Genomic DNA, 23,479 nt, shown 5'->3' with positions numbered 1-23,479 from the left:
TCTCTCTCTCTCTCTCTCTCTCTCTCTCTCTCTCTCTCTCTCTGCGCAATTAACAAGACTCGATCAAAAGCCTGCCGAGTAAATCCAGCTCCGACTCCGATGAATCCCGGTGGCCTTCGGCTTCTCACGGGCGTTTCGACATGAAAAATGAAACGAGCTATTAATCTTCGCGCGCAATCATTTTTCCCTCGAAAACGGCAACGAATTCATGCGGTAAGCACCGGCGGGAATATTGAAATCACGCTCGCGATTGCCGTTAGTAAAAAAAAGCAAGAAAAACGAGAAAGAAATCTCGTAGGAAGGGCAGGCGGTCGGAGATTGTATTTTAAAGCGATTGCACGAATTCCGCGCGCTCTAACAGTGATTTCCGGAAAGTCGTTTGTTTTTCCCGGAGTGAATTTCTAAGCGGTCGATTCCGAGCGCTTCCGATCCGAAGCTCGCGGGTTAATTGCAGCTTTGCGGCGGTTTTAAGGAGAATCGCGACCGTACCTCTTGGCGCGCGGCTTTACCTCGGCTCTGGACCTCGCTGTGGGAGGGGGGAGGGGAGGGAGGCGGCACCGGTCCTGGTCAAAAACCACTTTAACTTTGTTCTGTCCCGTGTGCAGTCTCGAAGGCAAAGATCAACGGCAATTCGGAGCTCTACATCAAAAGCGGGAGCGACATCAATCTGACCTGCATCGTGCTGCAAACGCCGGAGCCACCATCCTTCATCTATTGGTGAGTTTGAGCGTTCTCCCTTGACGATAGCGCGATTGAATTTGTTCGATAGGCGAAGCGAGCGTAGCTCGCAGTTTCGTGAAATCCAAATCTACACTGGTTTGTCGACACCGACGGCGGCGGCGGCGGCGGCGGGATCTGGCTTTATCGAAAAATTTCTCAACGCGAGCGTCCATAAAGTGAATTTCCGATAAAGTGAATCTCCGATGGAGTTACTCCTCCAAGTTATGGCCTTTAGAATCCATAAATCCACCATGCCGCGCAAATGCACCGATCCGAGAATCCTTTCGTTTGTTCGCCCCCGCGGACGCCTCGTCATCGCCAGGTTGCTAGTCACCACGAAGTTTTCAGCCAATCACGTGCTGTTTTCCAAATTAATTAACAGTAAAAGACGCGTAAATTAATTCAGAAAACACGTCCCAGTTCATGCGTTTTCTGAATTAACAGTCATGTGAGAAATGCAATCGGTGCTTTTGTCGCGACGTGTCGACAACGTGCTTTTTTGCACTTGTTATTATTATATTAATCGGGAATTAGAAATATATGACACGCCGAGGTCTTTCCCCGGGAAAACGGGAACGTGTTTTTTTGAATTAATTAATTAATTAGTAATGAAAAAAATGTAGCTAAAATGGCGAATATGGGCTGGTTGAATATGTTTATTAATCGCGCTGCAGCATTCGTTTCTTCCATTTTTTTTTTTTTCTTAATTTCCTTCGCTCGTGTCCTCTTTTGTTTAATGGCTCAGCGAAGAACATGGTTTACAAAAGTGTGACAATATGACTCCGCGTTTTTTCGCGCGCCTCGCCAATAGTTCGCTTTATCCCGGACGATTTTGCAGGTATAAGGGCGACAACGTGATAAACTACAGTCAACGAGGAGGCATTAGCGTCGTGACGGAGAAGCAAACGCGAACGTCACGTCTCCTGATCAGCAGAGCGCTGCCGGCCGATTCCGGCAATTACACCTGTGCGCCATCCACAGCCGAGTCGGCCAGCGTCCTCGTCCACGTGCTCAATGGTGGGTGAGTCACGAATAAAAACCGTGCACCGTTAGTACGTGAATCGCGCGATATTATCGGCGAAACGCTCGCGATATATACCGGGTGCCCCATAACAATCTGTACATACTAAGAGAACCCTGGGATCAGTTGAAGATAAGAACCAAATCTGGTTAGCCTTTCTTAACCTTCTGAAAGGAGATTGCTCCTTCAGACAAAGAGCAGTCGATGGACCTATATTAATACAGCGCATGCCGATAAGAAACAAGCTCTTCGTACGGTTCTCTATCCATCTTAGATCACAGTACGCGATATATGACGTCAGTTTGAACAGTTTATATAATTTTTATTTCTCTTGGATTATTTTTATTTTTATAATTTTTTAGTTATCATTGGATTTTTTATTTTTTAATAAGGCATTTCAAAAATTGTAACTTAATTTTTAGCTTTGAACGCCTGTACCCAGGTAATTGTTGTGAATTTCATCGAAACTTGTTTTACAATAAGTTCTTCTACTCATATTAATCTCAGGAACATACTCTCTTAGTATATACGGCTCGTCATAGGACACTCTATATACACACACTACATAAATTTTGTGTATGTGTGTGTGTGTGTGTGTGTGTGTGTGTGTGTGTGTGTATGTATATATATATATATATATATCTTGACATACGACGTATCTTTTTCTCCGTAATAATACTCGTAAAATTTCTGGTCTTTGGTGGAAGAGGAATCTTGGTCTCTGGACCAGGTGGTCTCGGAGTCGCGGCGCGATATTTCAAATAAAAGTTCAAACGCACGTAAATACGTCAGTTCGGATAAAAATGCATTGTAAATATCAAAGTTACACGGCTGGCGAGCGGCTCACGTATCTCGGCGTGTTGTCGCATCGAAAAAGCTTTTGCTCGCGATTCGACGACCGAATGCGCGGATTTACGGTAAGTTGTTATATCCTCGCGACGGGATCACACGCACGCGGCCTGAAATTACAAATGTGGAAAACTCATAAATACACACCAACTCCAGAGCCACGCCACGTTGCGCTGCGCGATAGTGTTATCGATATAATTTTATAATTTACTGTAATTTATGTACGCGCCGTGCGCGTATTCCGATTATCGAGACGCAAGAGATCGTGGAGAGAAAGAGAGTGAGAGAAAGAGAGCGCGCAATCAATTGCAATATTTGATAGATTAAATTTGACGGAGCTTCTCGCAGCCCTCTGCAGGAACGCCGAGAGCATAAAGTCAATTAATTTATTCGGACAAGTTTGTTGTACCGGTTTTAATCAAGTTCTCGAGGAAACGTTTTCAGAATTAGTAAAGTTACCGCGGACCGCTCGAAGGAATGCTAAAGAGAAACAATTTCAATCCAATCGCGTCCGAATAAATAATGCATCGCGTGAAATGGCTTTGCGTGTGCGCGCGTATGCGTGTGTCTATATATATATATATATATATATATATATATACACATATATATTATATAATGAGGAAAAGTTCAGACGTACGTTTGATTCCCCGACGTTCGCAGCATCTCGACGAAATGAAATTTTCTCTCCTTTCGGACAAGAGGAAGGGAGCGTCGGAATTTCAAGAAATGAAATTAAATCGCTTGACTGCGCGCCGTCGATTTCTTCTCAGCTCACGCGATCGCAGTGTACTGTGACTTGGTTTTCATCGAGTCGAAATTTTGCTTCTTCATCAATTCTGTAAATCCCGTCGGACTCGAACAGCTAATGGGAAATTTTCAAAACAGACGACATCTGTAGGATTAATGTAGCTCAATATAATCTTAATTCGTGTCGTCCTTCTTTCTTCCGGAAAGAGTCTCATATGTTTCAAGCTAACCTGAGCCGAAATATGTCGGTTCTACCATTTCGATTTCATTGAATTTGGAGGATCATATGTTCCGAGATCCTTCGAGTTTGATGAAATTAGCAGGGTTAAGGTGAAAGCAAAATTTCGACTCGATGAGTACGTATTTCGCAAATAGCTCGATTGGTATGGCGCGTGAAAAAATCTTAATCGGATCAGAGTTCCAAATCGTCTTATCGAGGCTCCTTCTATCAGCAACAACGCTCACGTTATATAATTTTATTCAATGAGATCAATTACACACCAACGTATCATCAGCGTTGCGCGCATCAATTGTTGCACCTTCTCTCGTGCGCGAAATTAATCTCATGCCTAATGTTATTCGTAAGAGATTTACAAGTAATTAGCGCGCGGAAACCCGAGCAAACTTGGCCGGGATGAAACTCTCGTCAGCCGACTGTGTACGTGTGTATGTACTCGAGTCTAACGACAGACGATGAAGTCTCCTACCAACTTCAGCGTTCCCTTTTGCTCCCCATGTATACACGGCGTCCGGACATTTACTAGATTGAGAATTACACGATTTTCGTGTATATAACCTCCACACCTCCGTGCGTGTACTTGGAGTCATCGAAATCGATTTCGTGGCTTCATTTAAGGAGACCAAGTACCTTTGCGTGCGGGAAAATTTCGCTGAAACACTTTTCGTTTAGTGAGAACTAAAAATATATAAATAAACTTACTAGAAATGTAATTTGTGAGGATTTTGTGATAAAATGACGCAAAACGAATTGCGAAAGAATATTATAGAGATACATATAATTAAAAAAGTGGTTTATTTTGTGCTTTTTCCAAAATTTGGCGGGAATGAAAAAAGATAAAGATAAAAGTAAAATAGTCTTTTGTTTGTAAAGCTTAACTCCATCCATTGAATTTATAAAACAGTTTTTTTTTGTAAAAGTAACATTAAAGAAATATTGCTAAAAATGTTTTTATTAATTTTATAGTTATGAAAACAATATTTTATCTGTTTTACAGATTTAATAAATGAAGCAAAGTTTTATAAACAAAAGATTACTTTATTTTTATTTTTATCTTTTCTCATTTTTACTAAATTATTAAATTTCGCAAAACCACAGAATAAGCTAATTTAAACAAAAATTTTTTTAAGTACTTATATCTCCATAATACATTATGCTTTTGCAATTTTTTAACGTCATTTTTTATCATAGAATCCTCACAAATTACATTCCCAAAAAGTTTATTTATATATCTTCAGTCCTCTAAACTGCAAGTGTTTTAACGAAGATCTGATTTTACAGAAACGATCGGATGTACGGCTTCGATGAAATTGCGCGAACGAGCGTTAATTATTACCGCAAGCGGCGTTTCTCCGCGTATATTAACTCACTGGATTTCCTTCGCATTGAGTAATCTGAGCACACCCGGCGTGTGACTTATTAATAAGACGTTCGTTGGTCGACCATCTGCGGTACCGTGCATTTATCAACGTCCTCGTCGTCTCCTGCGAACGACTACGCCGCCGTCGACGACGCGACGGCGACGACGACGATTCTCTTCCCCAAATTGTCGGAATCATCGCGTCGCGATCTAGCCCGGGACACCTCCCGGGCGAGTGTCGGAGCAAGGACGAAAATTACACAGCCCTGAAAGCCCACGTGCTTGGGCGCGTGTCTGATTCGACGGCTGAGATCCGCCGCACCCACTTTCTGTCACCCTTGTCTGTCCGGGTGGTTATCGCGTTGACCTCGATCGCGTTCGCGAAATCGCGCACGTGCGTACACTCGCACGGTAGAGTTCGTAAATGGGCGCGAGAGGTCGAAGCGCCTCGACTGTACACCGGACGGTGAGATCCTCCGTCGTCGCTTACATCGCGTCAGTCGAGTGGCACATGGTGATGCCTTTACAGGCCGAAGAAGGATAACCTCCTTTTATGGCGGCGAAATGACCTTCCTGATAACGTCGCTTAAGTCGTCGCGATGGATGGGGATATATTTTAGGACGAAGCGCGAGATAGGGTATTTTTACGATGCTTTACTGGGATTGCCGCGGAACGGTGCGCGCCGGCAACGACATCGCCAATGAGCCATGGACTCGGTCGTGTTGCGGGCAACACGACACGCACTCTTGCGGCCCCAGGACGAGCAGGAGTCACGAGACTTTCTGAGCGTGAGGAGAAAGACGCGGGGACCGGACGAAGTGAATGTGGAGTCGGACTTTACGTCGGGCCGTAAATCCCACGGGGGTCCGCGCAACTAAACGGCAAAGGCCGTAAACGCGCTGGGCCGTATAGCGGCGCGGTGTGATGCGCTCCACTCCGTTTCGCTCCGCTCCGCTCGACGCGTTCGAATTCTCACTTACTTGCACGGGATCGTGAGCTGCATGCAAGTGGCTGTAAGCCGGACATTCTAATGTCGCGCGGCGCGAGCTACGTTTGAAAGTAAGTCCCGGTTGGATACGCTCTTCCGTCTCTTTATCTCGCCGCGACGCGGCGCGGCGTGGCGCGTAAAGTGCCGAAGAAATAAATCCTCGGAATACACGTCTGCCCTTTTCCCAGCCGTCGCATCGCTCTGGGGGATAAATCAGTCGAGATATTGTCCCATGCAAATCCCTACCGGGTTGCCCGCCAGGAAGAGAGTTGGAAATGAGAGAGAGCGAGCTGTCTTGCTCCCTTTCCGACTCGCGCGCGTTTCCCCGCGTCTGCACGTCCGCGGCACGCGAGCTCCTGAGATATGCACGTCAAATGGCTCCGGGAGAGGAGAGGAAGAGAGAGTAGAGTAGAGAGAGAGAGAGAGAGAGAGAGAGAAATCGCACAGGTCGTTCCTGTGTTATACGCGGGTAATATCTTCCTACGCTCTCTCCCTCTGCCTCTTCCTCTCCTCGACTTCGATTCCCGTCAGGATAATACCGAACTTATCGGAAGTAATACCGCAGCTATCGGAAGTACCGCCGCAGCTATCGGAAGTAAATCGCGGCGGGCGTACGCGGCGATTTAGGGCAAACGTTGGCGGCACGGGACGTCCCGGGAGCGTCGGTTAACCCTTTCAATGTCGAGCTATTTTTGGTCTAATGTATGTATGGTGTGTGTGTGTGTGTGTGTGTGTGTGTGTGTGTGTGTGTGTGTGTGTGTGTGTGTGTGTGTGTGTGTGTGTGTGTGTGTGTGTGTGTGTGTGTGTGTGTGTGTGTGTGTGTGTGTGTGTGTGTGTGTGTGTGTGTGTGTGTGTGTGTGTGTGTGTGTGTATGCTCCTTCTGTATTGTATATACCACGCGCAGCTTCTTTAAATAAACGTCGCGAGAGGTGCATAAATATAGAGAGCCCCGTAGAGCTGGCGACCTGGACGCGGAGTTTCACGCTCACGTTATAATTAGGACAGATCGCGCAAAGAAGAATGCTGATTTTCCGCGTCGCGATCCCAGCCGTTCGTGACTTTTTTTTCGCGAAAAAGGCTTGTCGTCCGGGAACAACCGTCGAGCGGCGGCCGGTGCGGAAACGTAAGTCCCCGTAATCTCCGCGGGACTTATCAAAGGACTTCGTTACTGCGCGTGATGTACCGCAATATCCGTGAGTTAAATTGTGGAAGTTACTGTGAAAGCCACCGTATACGTGGAATATGCATTACCCCCGACTCCCAAGTCTTAGGATGGCTGTACATAATAGCGCACGTGCGGCCTAGGGAGACAAGGGGGGAGAGGTAATATCTGTTTCTCTCTCGCCCTCTCTTTCCTCATCTCGCGTTCTCGCTTTCCCGCGCTCCCCTCTTTGCATTTCAACTTCGACTTCCCTCAGGAAGACTTCCCATCGGAACAATGCGAGGAGGATAATGTCGGCGCGGAGATTAAAGCACGAGATAGCGCGTATAACGCACGATCGTAATAACTCGCGCGCGCGCGTATATGGCGCTCGAAATTTCAGTATAACGAGTTTCGCGGCGTGTAATAACAAAGCCGGCTCGGCGGCGCATTACGCGTAATTAGCCGCGGTAGGCGAGTGCCTGTGCCCTCCGCGCGTGTTTTCAAGTTCCCTCGAGCCTCCGGGATTCTGTCTGAATAGCTCGCTGAAATATCGGCGCGATTCCGCGCCGATAGACCGATCGCGAATCACCATGAACTACTACACCGTGATCCCCCGTATTAAATTGTTTCTGCCTTGCTTACCATCGTGCATTCGGTTCAATGCCGCGCGGATAATTTTCGCGATCTCGCATCGCCGAACACAATGTGTTGCCTAACCTCGGCGTCGCGCCACTCTCTCCTCTTTCCCCCTCCATATCTCTCTCTCTCTCTCTCTCTCTCTCTCTCTCGGCGGCAGCCATCAATAACGGTGACAATCATTACCATTAACCGATCCTTTCAGCGAGATTTTACTGATAGAAATACTATACTTATTACACTAAAGATAAGACTTAGTCCATTTGATGCTGCAAATACTTCGAAACGCTGTATAGAACAATCATAATCCTTCTTTACACGCTCCAAAACATTTATAGCTCCAAGAATATCTTATTCTAAATCCTCAATAAGAAAAACAGCAGTTGAATCGACAAAATTAGTGGTCACTCACCTTCAAAGAAATATTCCATCTATTGAATAAATTATGCGCTAGTGCAATAATAAGTTGCGTTGATATAGTTACTAAGCCAATTGCAATTATTGAATCAAATAATGACATCACTACTAGTTCATTCGCAATTAGTTGAATTGAATTTCGTTCGTTCAAGCAGTCTCACTAACTCAACCACTTTTTCTCAGTGCAAGTATGGCAGCCAGTGAAGAAGGCGGCAAGAAACAGGCGTGTCGAATCGCAAATCGAAATCATGGATAGTTCGACTGATAAAAAGAAAAATTAACAGAATACGATGTTAATGACGTTTTGAATATTTTCGAAATAGCTTGGCGCATAGCCGAGCGAGTGATTTAATTTGTCGATTTCGTCCAGTATCAACGATGTGCGCGTAACTCCTAATAAACAGTTATTAATATTTATACGAGTGTTCGTCACACGAGGATCCGTCGTTAGATCGGCGAGCACGTGCGACTCGCGCGAAAATAATAACGTGCAATTTATCAGCGAGATTGCGAGCCGGGCCAGTAAATGTCGATACATCTCTACGCGACCTCGGTCAACTTTCCAACGATCTGAAACGCTGCCAAGTCCTCCGACAAGCTAGAAGGCATAGAACAATAAATTATACACGCCTCTCGCGCCCCATAGAAATCAGCTATTAATTACCGGAATGCACGGCGCTATAAAACATTCTTTCCATTACGTAAACACGCTCAACACGAATCATAATGTTTTTCTCTTTCTTTTCCAACGAAAGATTAACACTCGTTAAACACTAAGCGCGACTAATGACGTATGCACACGTATTACGGACCATTAACTGACAGGCAATTCGAATTTACCCGTCGTATCCAAACATTGTAAAGTGTGCGATTGTGTTACTACAATTTTTATTTTATCAAACTTTAGCTTCATAAAAGCGTTATAAGCACCGCGCTATTTTCCACCAATATAAAATTCAAAATTTCTACGGCTTTGTGTACGAAAAGTAATCTATATGTAGCGGCACATTCCCGGAAAAAAAAATCGTACAGTACAAATCATCTGCCAATTTTTTACCGAAGATTTAATGAAAACATTCATTTAACAAAATATTTACTAAAATAGCCATGACGTTATGTAACTCTTTAATCAAACCATTGCTTCAATTACTTCATGAAAATTGTTTATGCGAGCCGTTTGTTTTCGAAACTGAAATAAGTCCGCTTTTCAAGCGAATTCTCAGTCAGATCCAGATGCGAAACCGGTCGCGATGTATCGATTTTTTAGCGGGCTTTCCGCAATTGAAGTTGTATACACATGCCTGTGTGTATACACCATTATTCCTGAATTATAAAATCAAGCCTGCGTGAAAACGTCATTTCCGCCAAAGTGGTGCGCATTTACGTAGCTCTCAACCGCACGAGAGAGGGTGGGATGCTATTTATTCGCGCGTCGAGGATTATTCGTTCTAAGAATGGAATTCTCCGTAAGTGAGTCTCTCTCTCTCTCTCTCTCTCTCTCTCTCTCTCTCTCTCTTTCGTATTATGTACGTGAGGAACGATATTTCCGCATGACAGCTTAAAGATTTATCAAGACAACCGGCGCGGTTGCCGACGCAAACAAATCCTCAATTTGCCCAACGAGCAATCGAGGCGGCACAGCCGACGGGCGACGACGCAACGTAAGGCCCTCGTGTGTACAATCGCGTGTGCTCAATCGTGCGAATGACCCCGCGATCGAAGGCCGATCGAAGACCAGTTTCTTCACCAGTTCCTAGTAGTACAGCAATAGCCGTGGTGGTGATAGAGGCGGCGCTATGGCGACGGCGAAGTGGAGCTTGCCGCGCTGTAGTCGGACGTGATCCCGTGACAGCGCGAGAATAAGAAAACTTTCACGATCAAACGAGACGAAACTAATATAGTGCTATTATCGGGAGTTAACGGCTCTCTGTGCCGTAACTGCGCGCTAGGATTTATCGCCTCCCGCCTCTGATTGAGAAACGAACGAGGAAAGAGAGAAAGAAAGGGAGATAGAGAGATACAGTTAGATAGAGGGAAGAGAGGAGAGAGACAGAGAAAGGCGGGAAAGAGAGAGTGAGGAAAGAGCGGGAGGGAGGAAGAGAGAGCTTGAAAATTTCTCCGCCGCGTCATCACTCCGCGTTACGCTCGCGAGATGGACATCTGGGTTCAAAGAGGGTTCATGTCCTACTTCGCTTCTATTTATCTTCGTGGAAGACAAATTTTCACGCAAGAGCTCCGTTGCGACTTCCTTCGCGCCCCATCTTGTTACTCGTCAGCGGTTTCCTTACGTGTCAACGCACCTTGAAACCGGTAACTAGCAGTGTCAACTGCGTGGCCCACGGGAGAAAGTACAGAGGCTTTGGTGAATTTCACCCTGTGTGCATTTCGTTTACCCCTTACATTTAATTATCCTCGGGATTTGTCGAATTCCAATCAATCGAAATCCGCTTAATTATACCCCCCCCCCTCTCTCTCTCTCTATCTCTCCCTCCTTTTCGAGCAGTCACATAATCGAGAGTTTTCGTCGTTCGCTTTTCTACGTGACGTCGATCAACGGCGATACTTCGAAGAACCTCGAATGTGACATCGAGAACAATCGAACTTGTCGAATTACAGAAGGAGAATAATGTGAAAACGATTTATTTGCCGCTTGCCGTCAAACTCGCGCGTGACACTCTAGCATGGATCGATGCGCAAATATGCGCTCGGTATTATAACCCACTTCGTTTCCGAACTTTCGAACCCTTTCTTTTACATATTGAGGCCGCGCAGCTGGAAACTCGACGCGATCATTCGCGCGTGCCACTCCACGTTTTTCGAAGCGTTACATAAAAAAAAAATATAGTCTCATTTTTAGCGGAATCCTCTTATATTTTGGCTTCACGGGAATTCTTCTAAAACCAAAAGGAAATTATAACACCCAAAAAAAAGAACTTTAGTTGCAAGATGCTACTTCCTGTAATCCTATATTCCAAGCAAAAATTTTTACTAAAAGAGTATTCTTTTTCTAATTAGATACTAGCTTAAATTACCTGACGTTGCCCGGGCTTCTTACATCTAGAACATCTCAATTTAAGTGATCCCAGTGTCTCAAAGGGATGAAATCGCAGAAAGGGGATGAGGTGTTTTATGTATGTAACCTATATTTTCCGCAGAGTCGTAGAGGAGGTACTGTGCAAAATTTGGTCCTGATCGGTCAAAGGATTTAGGGGTTAATAGGGAACACACCCAGACAGACATTCTATTTGATATATACATATAGATATTATTTCAACATTTTTTTCTTCCTTTTGAATCAAGAGGAATTTACTTGAAGCAGATACGAGAGACCCGACAAGCAGGACTTATATTGCAGATAAGAGACAAAATTCCTCTAACTTTAATAACCTTGTGCTTAGAATAGTTTCCTTTCGACTTAGAAGAATCCTCTCGCGGCCAATACGCAAGAGAATTTCGCTAAAGTGGGATTATATTTTTTTAGATGCAACCGAGAACAACGCCGCATTCTGATAATCGCGACATGAAATATTCATCGGCGTCCATCGATTTTTTAAATGTCGCGTCAACTTTAAAGGCCTTTAAAGGCTTTATCGGAGGTTCAGGAGACGTGGTCGCGCGATTTGGCGCCTTCGAATTACGATGAATTTCCACGAAGACGAATTGCAGACTCCGATTTACCCTCGACGCCCTTTCCTTTCTGTCTCTCTTTCTCCCTCCATCTCTATCTGTCTCTCCATCTATTTTTTCTCCTTTTTTTATTACGTCGTGAAATCGCATCGTAAATACGGCCGCCCGTTTTGAGACATGGGCCGTGCTGCGACTGACAACGAGTTATTGGCAGTTCGTAGTGGTGGGATTTGCTCGACGCGTTCTGCCACTCGTAATCCCTCATTCTGTCGCGAAGTTGATCGACAGCCGACACCCCCGACGTGGTAATAAGATGATCCTGGAGCTCCTTCGCGCGCCCGAGTTTTCTTCACTATCTCCGAGGCGCAAAGTTTCTGTAGACATTGGCCTTAACTTTCACCCGTTGCCGTTCCACCGTGAGCACGAACTCGCGAGAGGACACGTTCTCGTGGATGATGAATCACTTATTCGGGAGAACGCCGTGAATAATCGCGATACACGCTTTTCATAAAAATTTCTCTCCTTTCGTCGCGGGCGGTTCGAGAAGCACGCCCTAGCACGAGAACGGGGTAAACCAAACGACAAACGAGCGCTAAGAATATCGCGATACCAACGGGCAACCGATCAATCAATTAGCGCGGCCGCCGAGACAAGCCGCGGAAATTTCGCGACGAGTGGTCTCGGCATCGACATAGTACGATGCGCGCGTTTATTTACACACGGGATAATAATTCTTGGGAAAATACGCGAGCCGTCACAATACGCGAGCGTCATTGAATTATAACAGGCTTATAGGGGGGATTATAGGAAAACGGTTTATTTGCACGGAACATTTTGTAATCTCTGATTGCGATTTGACGCGAAGCGCGAAATACTCGCCGGGAGGTGTGATCCCAAGTTAATCCTCGAGTGTTGCCGCGTACTTTACGTTACGATACGGGTGCCCATTAGCGTAATCCCCTTTTAAACTTTTTAATGTGCCCCCCCTCTTGCTAGCTCAGCTCCCTCGCGACATACGCGACAAAAAACGAAGTAGTTACGTCGCCGTTAGTAGTTAACAAACCGTAACGTCTAGCAGCAGCTACGAAATTTACATTCGCCCAGTATAGTCGTCAGAAAGACATTGTGTCTCGCTCTTGCACAACAACGTTACACAACGACGACGTAACGTCTGCATTCACGTGCGCACGAAAATGCACTACTTTCTGTGAGTTCGCGGCTAATAACGTAACTTTGTCGTTTTACATTCCGCGTTCCCTCCCGTTTGAGTCCTATAATGATTTTATTCTGCGGGAGTTATCGCATTTTCGTTATTACGGTTTTCGCTTTCCCATTATGTCGAAGTCGACGCCAACCGGAGCTGGAAAAAGGGCAATTTCTGGACTTGTTGGCTCACGTTACGGTTATCGATTTGCGCGCACCGCGCTTCGCTTCGGCGAAACACGACACAATCCACGATAGCCGGGAACACGCTTTTTTCATTAGCGAGCCTGGACCACTGCCACGACTACGCGGCCTTAAAGTGCGAGCGCGGTTTATCGCGAAGAGTGTTATGGGAAAACAATTTGTTTGCTGACGGTACACCCCCATAGTAATCCCGGATGCGCGCTTCGCGACGCGGCGAATCGATCGGCATGTGTGATACGCTCTCGAATGGGATAATCGCACTAATCATCGAGTTTCCTCGTCTCTCTCCCCCCCTTTCTCTTTCTCTCACAAACACACAACCCTTCATTTTCGTACTCTCACACTCTCTCGCTTTCTCATTCTCTCGCAATCTCCCTCATTCTCTTGCTTTTTCTATTACAGTCTTTCTATCTTGTATTTTCTCACTTTCTCTAGCTTTTTTACTCTTTCTCATTTTCTCATACACTCACACACACACACACACTATCTCTCTCTCTCTCTCTCTGTCTCTCGTCGACACGTTTTTTTATCGTTATCTCATCTCGCTATTATTGCATCCCGCTATTTTAAGACACGGAGGCCACCGTCGACGACGAATTGTGCACGATGTTCTGCTCTATGTTCGATTTGCGTGAGAGATAGTCGTTATACTGAAATAAGTTAAGTGATGGGTGAAAGCGAACGTTCGGAATCGACGAGTCGAAAACCTCCTCGTCGGGGATTACAATTGTCAATATGGACCTTCTATATCCCGTTTTTCGAGAGAGAAAGAGAGAGAACGTCCGACCGACCGATTATTACGGGTATTATCCGGGGATAGTCGGGTATTTTTCTAGGAGCCGAAGCACACCGACTGTGGCGTTATCGGCAACGCTATCGAGGCGATTCGGATCGCGTGGTGCGCCAAAATCACCGGGACGAAACCCGATTTAGAATAAGAAGCGATTAGTTGGTAGGAAGCGTGCTCTCTGGCGCGCGCGTCACGCGTTTAGCGGTAAACGAGGTGCCGGGAGTATATTTACATGCTCCAATTAAACTTACCTCATCTCGCTGCTGTTACGACCGCGGACGCAGTTAAGAAAACTTTTACTATTTTAACTCGCAGCATGTTCGGCCTGCCTTCGAGGAGAAAGATACTTGCTGATATCAAAGGCCAGCTTTGTCGCGGAACGAGGGGAAGGATTAACCGGTCCGCCTCGCTGCTGGATCTTAAGGAGCGCTCGCACGTTCAACGGTGGCATCACTGATTCGAATTTATGCGGCCGCAATTCCGCTCGTAGACGCGCTTCCGGGCAACCGGAGAGAAGCGGCAAGAGCGTTTGTCGATAACAGTTACGACGATGCTTCCTACGTTTCGATAGCGCGCCCGTCCATTTCGATAATGCTTAAGAAGGGATAAAATTCTATCCCACGGCACACCTCGGGGTCATACCGTCGCAAGTAAAACGAGAAAGCGTAAGGATAACGAGCGGTTTCGAGTGTCCTTCGAAAGTTCCGCTCGTTGATTCGTAGGATTAAAGTTCACGGTGAATCGAGTACGAATCGCAAAAGAAGTCCGGTCGCCCACCACATTCTAATATTAGGTTCATTCAAAAGTCTCCTTTCACTCCTTTTATGTTACAGTTTTTTTTTTTAATAAAAATAAATTTTATAAATTCTTCCCTCAATTTAAATAAATTTCCGGTGCAGGAATAAACTGACAATAAAGCCTACCATACTAAGGAAAATCTAACTGGAAATATAGCAAATTTTTTAATAACATATTTCAATTTTTGAAATATATACATAGCACGTATGAAATGAAAGAATAATACGTCACTGCAGAATGTCAATCTATTCCTCGGTTACAAAATTCTATAGTAATTTTTACAAAATTCTCTTCATGCACAAAGAGAGAAGAGTATAAAGAAAATAGAATATACAAATAAATAGATTAATTTAATCTCTGGGAAAATTCTCTTCAAGCGCAGATAACAGTCAAGGGAACCAAGTACCTTTCTGCGCAGAACTGCCTTCGTTAAAACGCCTAACGTTTAGTGAAGACTAAAAGTACATTAATAAACTTATTAGAAATGTAATCTGTGAGTATTTTGTGATAAAATGACGCCAAAAGTATTGCAAAAGAATAATGCATTATGGAATATACAAATAATTAAAAAAGTACCTTTTTGTGTGGCTTTGCCACGATTTGATGAAAATAAAAAAAGGATAAAAATAAAAGTAAAATAGCTGTTTGTAAATGCTTATGAAACTTGGCTCGAGTAAAACCTAATAACCTAACCTAACTTATAATAAAAGGCTTCTGGATCGAGGCCGAAAACTTGTGTCGTTGTATATTCTTCTTTTTATTTTTAACTTTCCGAGATATTTGCAAAGTATGCTAAGGACATCGGAGATCCGCTCGGGACATCTATATGCGTTGCTCGCTGTAGAGATATGTATCTCGTACAGAAAAAAAAATTGTAGAAAAAAGAACTGTTGCAATCGAGCGTTGTATCAGATATCCCAGTATTTACCGCGCATTTACCCCGAGTAGGAAGTCGCTGTACGAAGGGGGTGAAACTGTGGCCGCGGCTTATCGAGAGCGTGACGTTGCGCGGTGCAGCGCCGCGCGCGACGCAGTAACGCCTACAGTAACGCGCTGAAAGCAATAAATGGCCGTGTGCAACGGTGTCGGCAGATACGCCGCCGCCGCCGCATAATTAAGGCCGCGGAAGGGCGGACGCGCGATAATGCGAAATCGGCCGTCGTATTTTGTCGCAGAGAAATGGGTCCTGTCAGCGCCGATCATGACACGAAAGGAAAGAAACTGGCTGCGTTCCCCTGCTTCGCTCCCTCCCTCTTTCCCTTCCTCTGTCTTACCACCGTCCTTCCGTTTCTTTCTATCTCGGGTGACTTGGGCGCGCTGCTTTTCGCGATATTGATTGCAACACGCACGATATTTTGCATTGTTGTTCCCGATAGAATTGGAAACGCGAGCTGACCGATATTTTAATCGCAATTTATCACGAAACTCTGATACATTAATGAGTTAAATAATTCATTAGCCGGCGATTTATCACGATATTAGTTAACGCGATTAATCAACTGATTTATTAAAACTAATTTAACGCGATTAACGCGCAGTGATTCAATAGTAATGAACTAATTTGCCGATAGTATCGGTACGATGGGACGGGGAATTAAAGAGCGAACAGTAAACGCGGGATCGCCGGGAACAACAACAAGCGGCTGCGAATTCCCTTGAACGACAATCCCCGAAAATGCAGCGTGCGGCATGCCGCCGTTAACTCGCACGACAGTCAACATGATCTGCTTAACGTCAGCTGCGGCGCGCAGCTGCGAAATCGGCGATGTTAAAAGAGACGAAGGTTAATGAAAACGGGCCGCGTACGGGCCGGACAAACGAAAGAGCGACGGACGGACAGGCCGGTTCAACGCGCCGTCGAATTACGGTATCGCGGCCGGCTTGACGTTGTTGCGCGTTCTGCGGCCGGCAATAAATGTTTCCGGCACGTCGATATTTCCGGCAGCCGACGGTGCGGCATTCCCTACCGATTGACGCGAGCCACCCTTTTGACGCCATCACTTCGTCCCGGGTCCCGCTTCTGTCGCCCTCCGTCCGCAGAAAATCTCGCTGTTTCGCCGCTTTAACGAGCGGTACTTACTTCTTGATTAACGTCGCTCCATTCCCGCGATTTCACGGGATCAACCTCGAAATGAGTGTGTGTCTATCTGTGTGTGTGAGAGAGAGAAGATGGCCGCGAAGATGGCCTTGTACCGTGAAGATAAAAGTTCGAATGCTTGGACACGAACCTCTCTAACTCTGGACATTTTTATTATTTTGGTATTTAAATATGAATATTTAAACTCTCAAAAGACATGTGTATATGTATGAATATTTATACATATATTGAATATGTATACGTATTCTATATTGAAAGTTTAAACAGGTACACGTCCAGGCACTGGATTACTTTTACCTTACTCTCTTACATGATTCAGTTGCAAAAAATCTCAACCTCGCCGTCCTGTCAGTTCCCTCGGTAACGAGTTTATGTCACATTAAAGGGAGTAATCCTACTTTCCTTTTTCGATGAAGCGTCAAGATCCGCGCGAAATTATCGACCATCTGCCCTGCGCCCTGGGGGGAGCGTGGAGGCGCGTTTTTCAACACATTTACACCGCGCTTCGTACCCCGAGCCCCGGATTATTGTTATTATGCACGGTGCCTGGGAACCGCCAGATGCTCGTACAGCCGCATTTTTATTTAAAAGCACTTGCGCGCGTCTGCGAGGTGCAGAGCGTCGACATCGACGCTTGCGCTGCCGCAGCGGCTGCTGCGTTCGCAGGTGGAATAACGCATGGCGCGTCTCTCACCTCTTCGCAGTTTTATGCCCGCGAGTTTCGTGCCGGGCGGCACCTCCCGTCGTAAACCACGTCTGTCATCGGCGCGAATTGCGAACGTGCCGTGGAGACGTCGCGCCGGGATGGAAGTCGGCCGGGTGATTTCGAGCGTGAGTTACGGCGAGCTGGGCGAGGCGAGGCGAAGCGAAGCGAGGCGGAGAGGAGCGAATGCGCGGGATTAAAGGAGCAGGCGGGGGTGCGAGAGCGTGGAAAGCAAACCCCCGACGTCGATACCCGGAGGATGGACTGAGACAAAGGGGGGGGGGAGAGAAATAGAGAGAGAGGGAGAGAGGAAGAGAACCGGCGAGTTCAACGCGATACAGTCGACGCGGATCCGATAACTAAACCAATTATCCCGATGCCCTTCGATGAGGAAGTTTTATAATCCGTTCGGCCCGTCGTAGCGTCGCGCCACCGCGAATTTCCCGGTGCGGAAATTTTTCTTCCGACTATCTCGCCGGTATGCCGATCGCTTTTATGCGACGTAACTTCCTTTTCGCCCGTTTTTCTTCCTCCTCGACCATCCCTCGTTCTCGACCGATTCGGATCTGTGATCGCTGGGTCGTTATGACGGAACGTCTCCGGCGACGGTTCCTCTCTGTCCCTCTGCCTGTCTGTCGTGAATTTAAATGGCTATTCGATATTACACATCTTACGAATAACACGTTCGGCGACGAACGAGCATTGTGCATTATCCTGAAATTGCAGCGCCATGATAAAGAAAACGATACCCGTTGATTATATATATAAAGGAATCAATCAATATATAGAGAAATCAATTAATCTTACAATCCGTGCAATAAAAGAACGTCCTTTATATTAGACGCGATTGCATCAATCTTCTTGTGCATTACATTATGCGATTATACAGCTTTGTCTGGATAGACCTACACTCGCTCACGTCTTCCCTAGCGGATATTGTTCTGATTCTTATTTGAGTAATTCTGCATGAGACGAATTTTCCATTGTCGGGTAACGTAGGGTGTAGACTCGTCGGGGAATCGAGAAGAAGCGAGTTCAGAAATATGTGGGTCACAGTAACGTACTCATTATCGTTATTCGATTCGCGAACGTGACACGAGAGACGTTTGACTATTCGCCGGTGTATAGCAAACGTTCAACGTTGACGACGATACCGACGAAACACACGTTGCTGTTTTGGCCGTGCCACAATAGCTCAAATTACGCGTATGCGCATTGTGTCATTCGATAACTGTGAATGCGATACGTCGACAGATGCTTCGAAACCCATACCCATACCCGAATTCGAGCTACAGACCGCTTGCTTTTGTGTATAACGCAATATCATGGCGAGAAGTAGAGCGGAAGATCAACGGCATGGAGAAAGAAATAGATGCAAAGAGACAGGGGAAAAATAAAACGTAGATGCGAAAAGAAATTACGAAAAGAGGATAGCGCGAAGTGGAAGAGGCTTTTAACGAGTCGGAATAAATACACTATCCTACGCTGTTCCTCGCGATATCTTAAGCATTCGTGTGTCATCCGACTATTCATAGTTGAGTAATCAAACTTTAACGCCGCCGCGGAATGCAGACAATCCGGTCGAAACTGTTTCGATGGAGATTGATCGCCCCGGCCATTTGCGGCCTGCGCTAAGTCGTTCAATCGGATCTATCCACGTCCACTCGTGACGCAATGCGCGAAATTAGATCTCCGTTCCATTACATCGCGCCGAAGAAAAAGAATTCCGCCAGACGCAACCACATTTGTCACGATTTGCACGAGGCGCGCACGCGAGTTTTCCCGCCCTCCAGTTTTTCTCCAGGGCGTTATCGACGAGTCTGCAGATAAGGATGAAAATTAATATAGAACATTGGGGGAGAAATGCGTCATTAAACAGCGAATAACCTATTTGCTCTTCTCTGAGGCGTCGTAATTCGTCGAGAAAGAGAGAGAGAGAGAGAAAGAGAGAGAGAGGCGGTACTCCTCGATCTTGACTCCACTATTGTGAATTGAAACAAGCACCGTTATTTCTAGTGCACGGCTCTCGACGTTGTTTCATCATTATTTTCCTACAGAGAACAAACTTCGCAGCACATGACTCCTCCGCTTACATCCTTAACCCTCTGTAACACGGTACAGCTTCGCACTTACATGCTCCTTCGTGTATATACATTTTTTTAAGTCTGATTTTGTTTGTCCGCCACTCTGTGCATCATTGCAACTTTGAGGCAACAGCGTTGCCACCCCAGTCCAGTTATAACAGTTATATTCCTGTCTCTACTTTTCGAGCCTGAGCGAGTTAATCGTTTCAAGGTTATATATTTTTTACAGAAAATATTAATAAATTGAAAGCTAACTTTTATTTTATATCCCAAGATTAATGTTTGCGCTATTTTCTTGCGATGCAATTTTTGCAACAGAGGAAGATTGCGTTACATAGGGTTAACGCTTTAATCTTCATCCTATGCGACGTGCCGCGCACGTGTGTCGCGCGCATCCCTTATACTGAGAAAAAGATATGGTTAATCTCACCAAAAGTTATACTCATTTCCGGCTATGCCAGCTACATCGTCTCGTCCCTCGAACGGGAAAGTAGTAGTGACAAAATTATTATTATTATTATTATTACTAACACTAACACTTGCTACAAAATCGCTCTTCCCGATTGTAATTCTTTCATTATGCGCGATCATAGTCGCAGATGCCGAGCATTTTTTTCTCAACGTTTACAAACCGCGTTCCATCGCTCGCGTGCGAACACAAGCGAGTCGGAACGTCTCGAGCGTTCTCCTTAGGTGCTGTCGTAAAGTCCCGCGAAAATGGACTTGCGAGAAAGTCCCGTTTAACCGACGCCAGGTTACGAGGCGATCTTTCAGGATCACCTGTGCGTTTCTTGCGTCCCGACCTCGTGAACTCGTGCGTGAACGGACGAATTGCCCGGCACAGGTGAGGAGGACAAGGGGAGAGTCGTGGCATTTCTCGTGCCGCGATCGATTTACGGTGGAACTAATTGCACGCGCAGTTCCAAGAATTCTTTGTGCTAACTGCAGCACGAGCTTCCGGCCACGCTGCTACGGCCGTAACGATAATCGGGAAACCCCGGGCAGTTTCCTGCGGCACGAGAGGAAGGGAGAGAGAAAGAGAGAGAGAGAGGGTTTAAGCTAGAGAGAAGGAAGCGCCGAATCGCGTATACAGGCGAGGCCGAGGTTTCGCCGCCTCGGCTAAACAAACTCGCGATTCGCAGCGTAATCGTTTCACCGAAGGAATCACCGAGCCGTGACTTACATTCATGTTTTGGGCGAAAACGCAACGTTCCGCGGCCGGATCTGTCTGTCTATCTCGGCAATTTCCCCTCGGCAAATTTACATGCGCGGAACGTCAGCCTTTTTTATATTTCCGCCAGGAACTTATGTCTACTATAACGATTTCCTATTTTCCCCGCCTCGGATGGGGATGGCCTCGGAATGTGCCGTCCGAATAAATTTCACATCGCCCGCGATATCGGGACTGAGACGTCGCGAAACGCCTTCGAAACGACGTCGCGATAACACTCGAGTTTATCTGTAACTTCCGAGTTGTGAACGAAAGTCGACGCTTTGCGAGGCTCTCGTATTTTAAAGGGGATATCGCAAATAAATGCGCCTCTTATTCTCGGGCGAAAAGTTAAACAACTCGACACGTTAATTCGCCATCATGCGCCGTGAAGCAGAGAAGAAAAAGAGAGAGAAAAAGAACAGCGGTTTTATTAAGCTTAGGTAACAAAACTCCCAACAATATACATACAGATGTGTGTAAATTATTAGACTAAAACCAATATTTTGTGGTTCTTCGTGTTAACTTTGTAAAAAATGAATTCTATTATATTTCAGATTAAAATTTATTTTTCTCTACACTTTTGTTTGTACTTAGAAGATATAATAGCTTTATTCTCAGTGAAAATTTAGTTTACACAAAACTTGGAAAATTTTCTTCTCGCTGATTATTGCTGTCGGCAGTCTGTCGTTTTGGTACAGTAGCAATTGAATTTGATGGCCTAAATTGAAAGAAATAATGGGGAAAATATTCGACGTACAGAAAACTATAAATGCAAGCACACAGAGAGGGGGGCACGGCAAGGATAGCTCCTCGGTGCCGGGCTCGAGTTTCAGTATCCGCCGTGTGTGTAGGATCCCCCGCTTGCGCAATGCGCGAACATACGCGCGCACCCCATTCGGCGAGGTGCACCGCGCGCGGGAACGGAGGCGCGCCGCCGCCGCCGCGGTCGGATCTTTCTCCTTCCTGGACCCTCGCGGCGCTTCCTCCTTTCGAGATGAATAGCCCGGAGGAGGTCGACGAGCGTTACAGCTCGTTCGTGACGCAGTGCCCTCGGTTACATTGTATTAACGCGCCGCCTATTCGTCGTCGGCACCGGATGCCCGCCCGCTAATGTCGCGGAAAAAAAACGCGCAATAATTCTCGGCAGCTGCCGTCGTCCCGCGCGCGCACTCTGTCCTCTTCGTCCTTGCGCCAGGACTCGCGCCGCTGCAAATCAGGCTGCCTTAATGGGATTACGGCGGGCACCCTAGTGTAGCGGGAAACTACTTCGACGAGCTTTATGATCGAGATTTTCATAAGGGAGACCTTTTCCATCTCTCTCTCTCTCTCTCTCTCTCTCTCTCTTTCTCTCTCTTTCTCTCTCTCTCTTAGCGCTGAGGTTGGCGACCTCGATGAGGAAGAGGTGGATGGGGAACGAAGAGGTTCGCTGCTCCGCGCAGGTATATTTTACTTTCAAGGACGAGAGGAGCGTGCGCCCGAGGCGCGGCCGGAAGTTCGGCCGTGATTTAAGCGGCCGCGGCACTTCGAAAGTCGCGGAAGCGTTATAAAAAGGCGAACACCCGAGGACCGAGTGCACAGAGAGTAAGAGAGAGAGAGAGAGAGAGAGAGAAAGAAAGATGGAGGAAGGGAGGGAAAAAGCGAGTAGCGAGTGCTCGCGGTTTATTAAGCGGCGCTCTTTGCGGTTAAATACACCCCGACTGCAAAACTACCCCTACCGGTGCAAAGTCCGAGAACGACGACATTGCGCCATTACGTCGGTCGCGATCCCGCGGCTATGTTTGCTTCTTGGTAACATCTTGGCGCGCGTCCTCGTCCACCTCTCTCCTCTCCCTTGTTTTATTGGGCAATGCCGGGCAATAATTTGAGAACGAGGAAGCGAGAGAGAGAAAGAAAGAGAGAAAGAGAAGGAGAAGAGGTGGAGGAGGAGCTCGCTTGTTTCGTTGAGCGCAGTTCCCATTAACGTAAAAGAGTTTAATGCAAATTGCTCGTAGACGTGAAATTTTTTACACGCCTCGGCCGATGGTCAGGTTTACGGCAACCCGTGAACAATACCGTGGCTTTAATACACCGACGTAATTTCGGTGCGCATAGCTGATGTCATTTTTAAGCACGTAGTAACACGAGAATCGCTATTCCGCACGGTATTCCGCGACTCTTGATTGGCGTTTTATCGAGTTTTCGAAGCAATTCCTCCGTAATTTGCAACAAATGTCGTTTAATCTGTGCATAACCGAGTCCCCGGTCTGACCGACGGTTACATATTTCACGAGCGAGGGACAATATGTGCAAGAGCGCGTGGCGTAATGGAATCAGCAGTTTCGTCCGCGCGCCGCTTAAGTGGCCGGACGGAAACGGTTAAGTGTATAGAGAATTCCGCGCTTGTGCGGCGCGCATAAATTCGCCGGGAATTTTCGGCGGTCCGTCCGCTCCCGATCCTCTCGCCATTATGTCGGATCGGGCGCGTTATCGTCGAGATATCGCCGCCTTCATCAGTCACGAGTAAACATCGGCGACAGCTGATTTGCTAATTGCTGCCATACATCTGAGTCCAGCCTTTGGATACCCGGCCGCATACAATAGCACAGAGCCGCTAATGCAGCCGCAAATAGCGCCGGTAAATTGCCAATCCCGCGAT

The 23,479-nt window shown here is 46.4% G+C and overlaps 1 protein-coding gene across 3 annotated transcripts in view; it reads left to right on the top strand.

The window, feature by feature from the left end:
• LOC116842052 (T-lymphocyte activation antigen CD86-like) overlaps window positions 1–23,479 on the top strand; it is a 286,780-nt gene that overhangs the window by 246,329 nt on the left and 16,972 nt on the right. For all 3 annotated transcript variants that reach the window (XM_032810705.1, XM_032810704.1, XM_032810706.1), the window contains 2 exons: window positions 606–717; window positions 1,559–1,737. In XM_032810705.1, the coding sequence (XP_032666596.1) occupies window positions 606–717; window positions 1,559–1,737 (291 nt within the window). The remainder of the gene's footprint in view (window positions 1–605; window positions 718–1,558; window positions 1,738–23,479) is intronic.

This window comes from Odontomachus brunneus, unplaced genomic scaffold (genome assembly GCF_010583005.1).
Source record: "Odontomachus brunneus isolate Ranch 3 - 2012 unplaced genomic scaffold, Obru_v1 Obru_scaffold_020, whole genome shotgun sequence".
In the NCBI taxonomy this organism is placed as follows: Eukaryota; Metazoa; Arthropoda; class Insecta; order Hymenoptera; family Formicidae; genus Odontomachus; species Odontomachus brunneus.
Note: the sequence above shows the minus strand (reverse complement) of the source record. Positions and strands in the feature narration are given on the sequence as shown.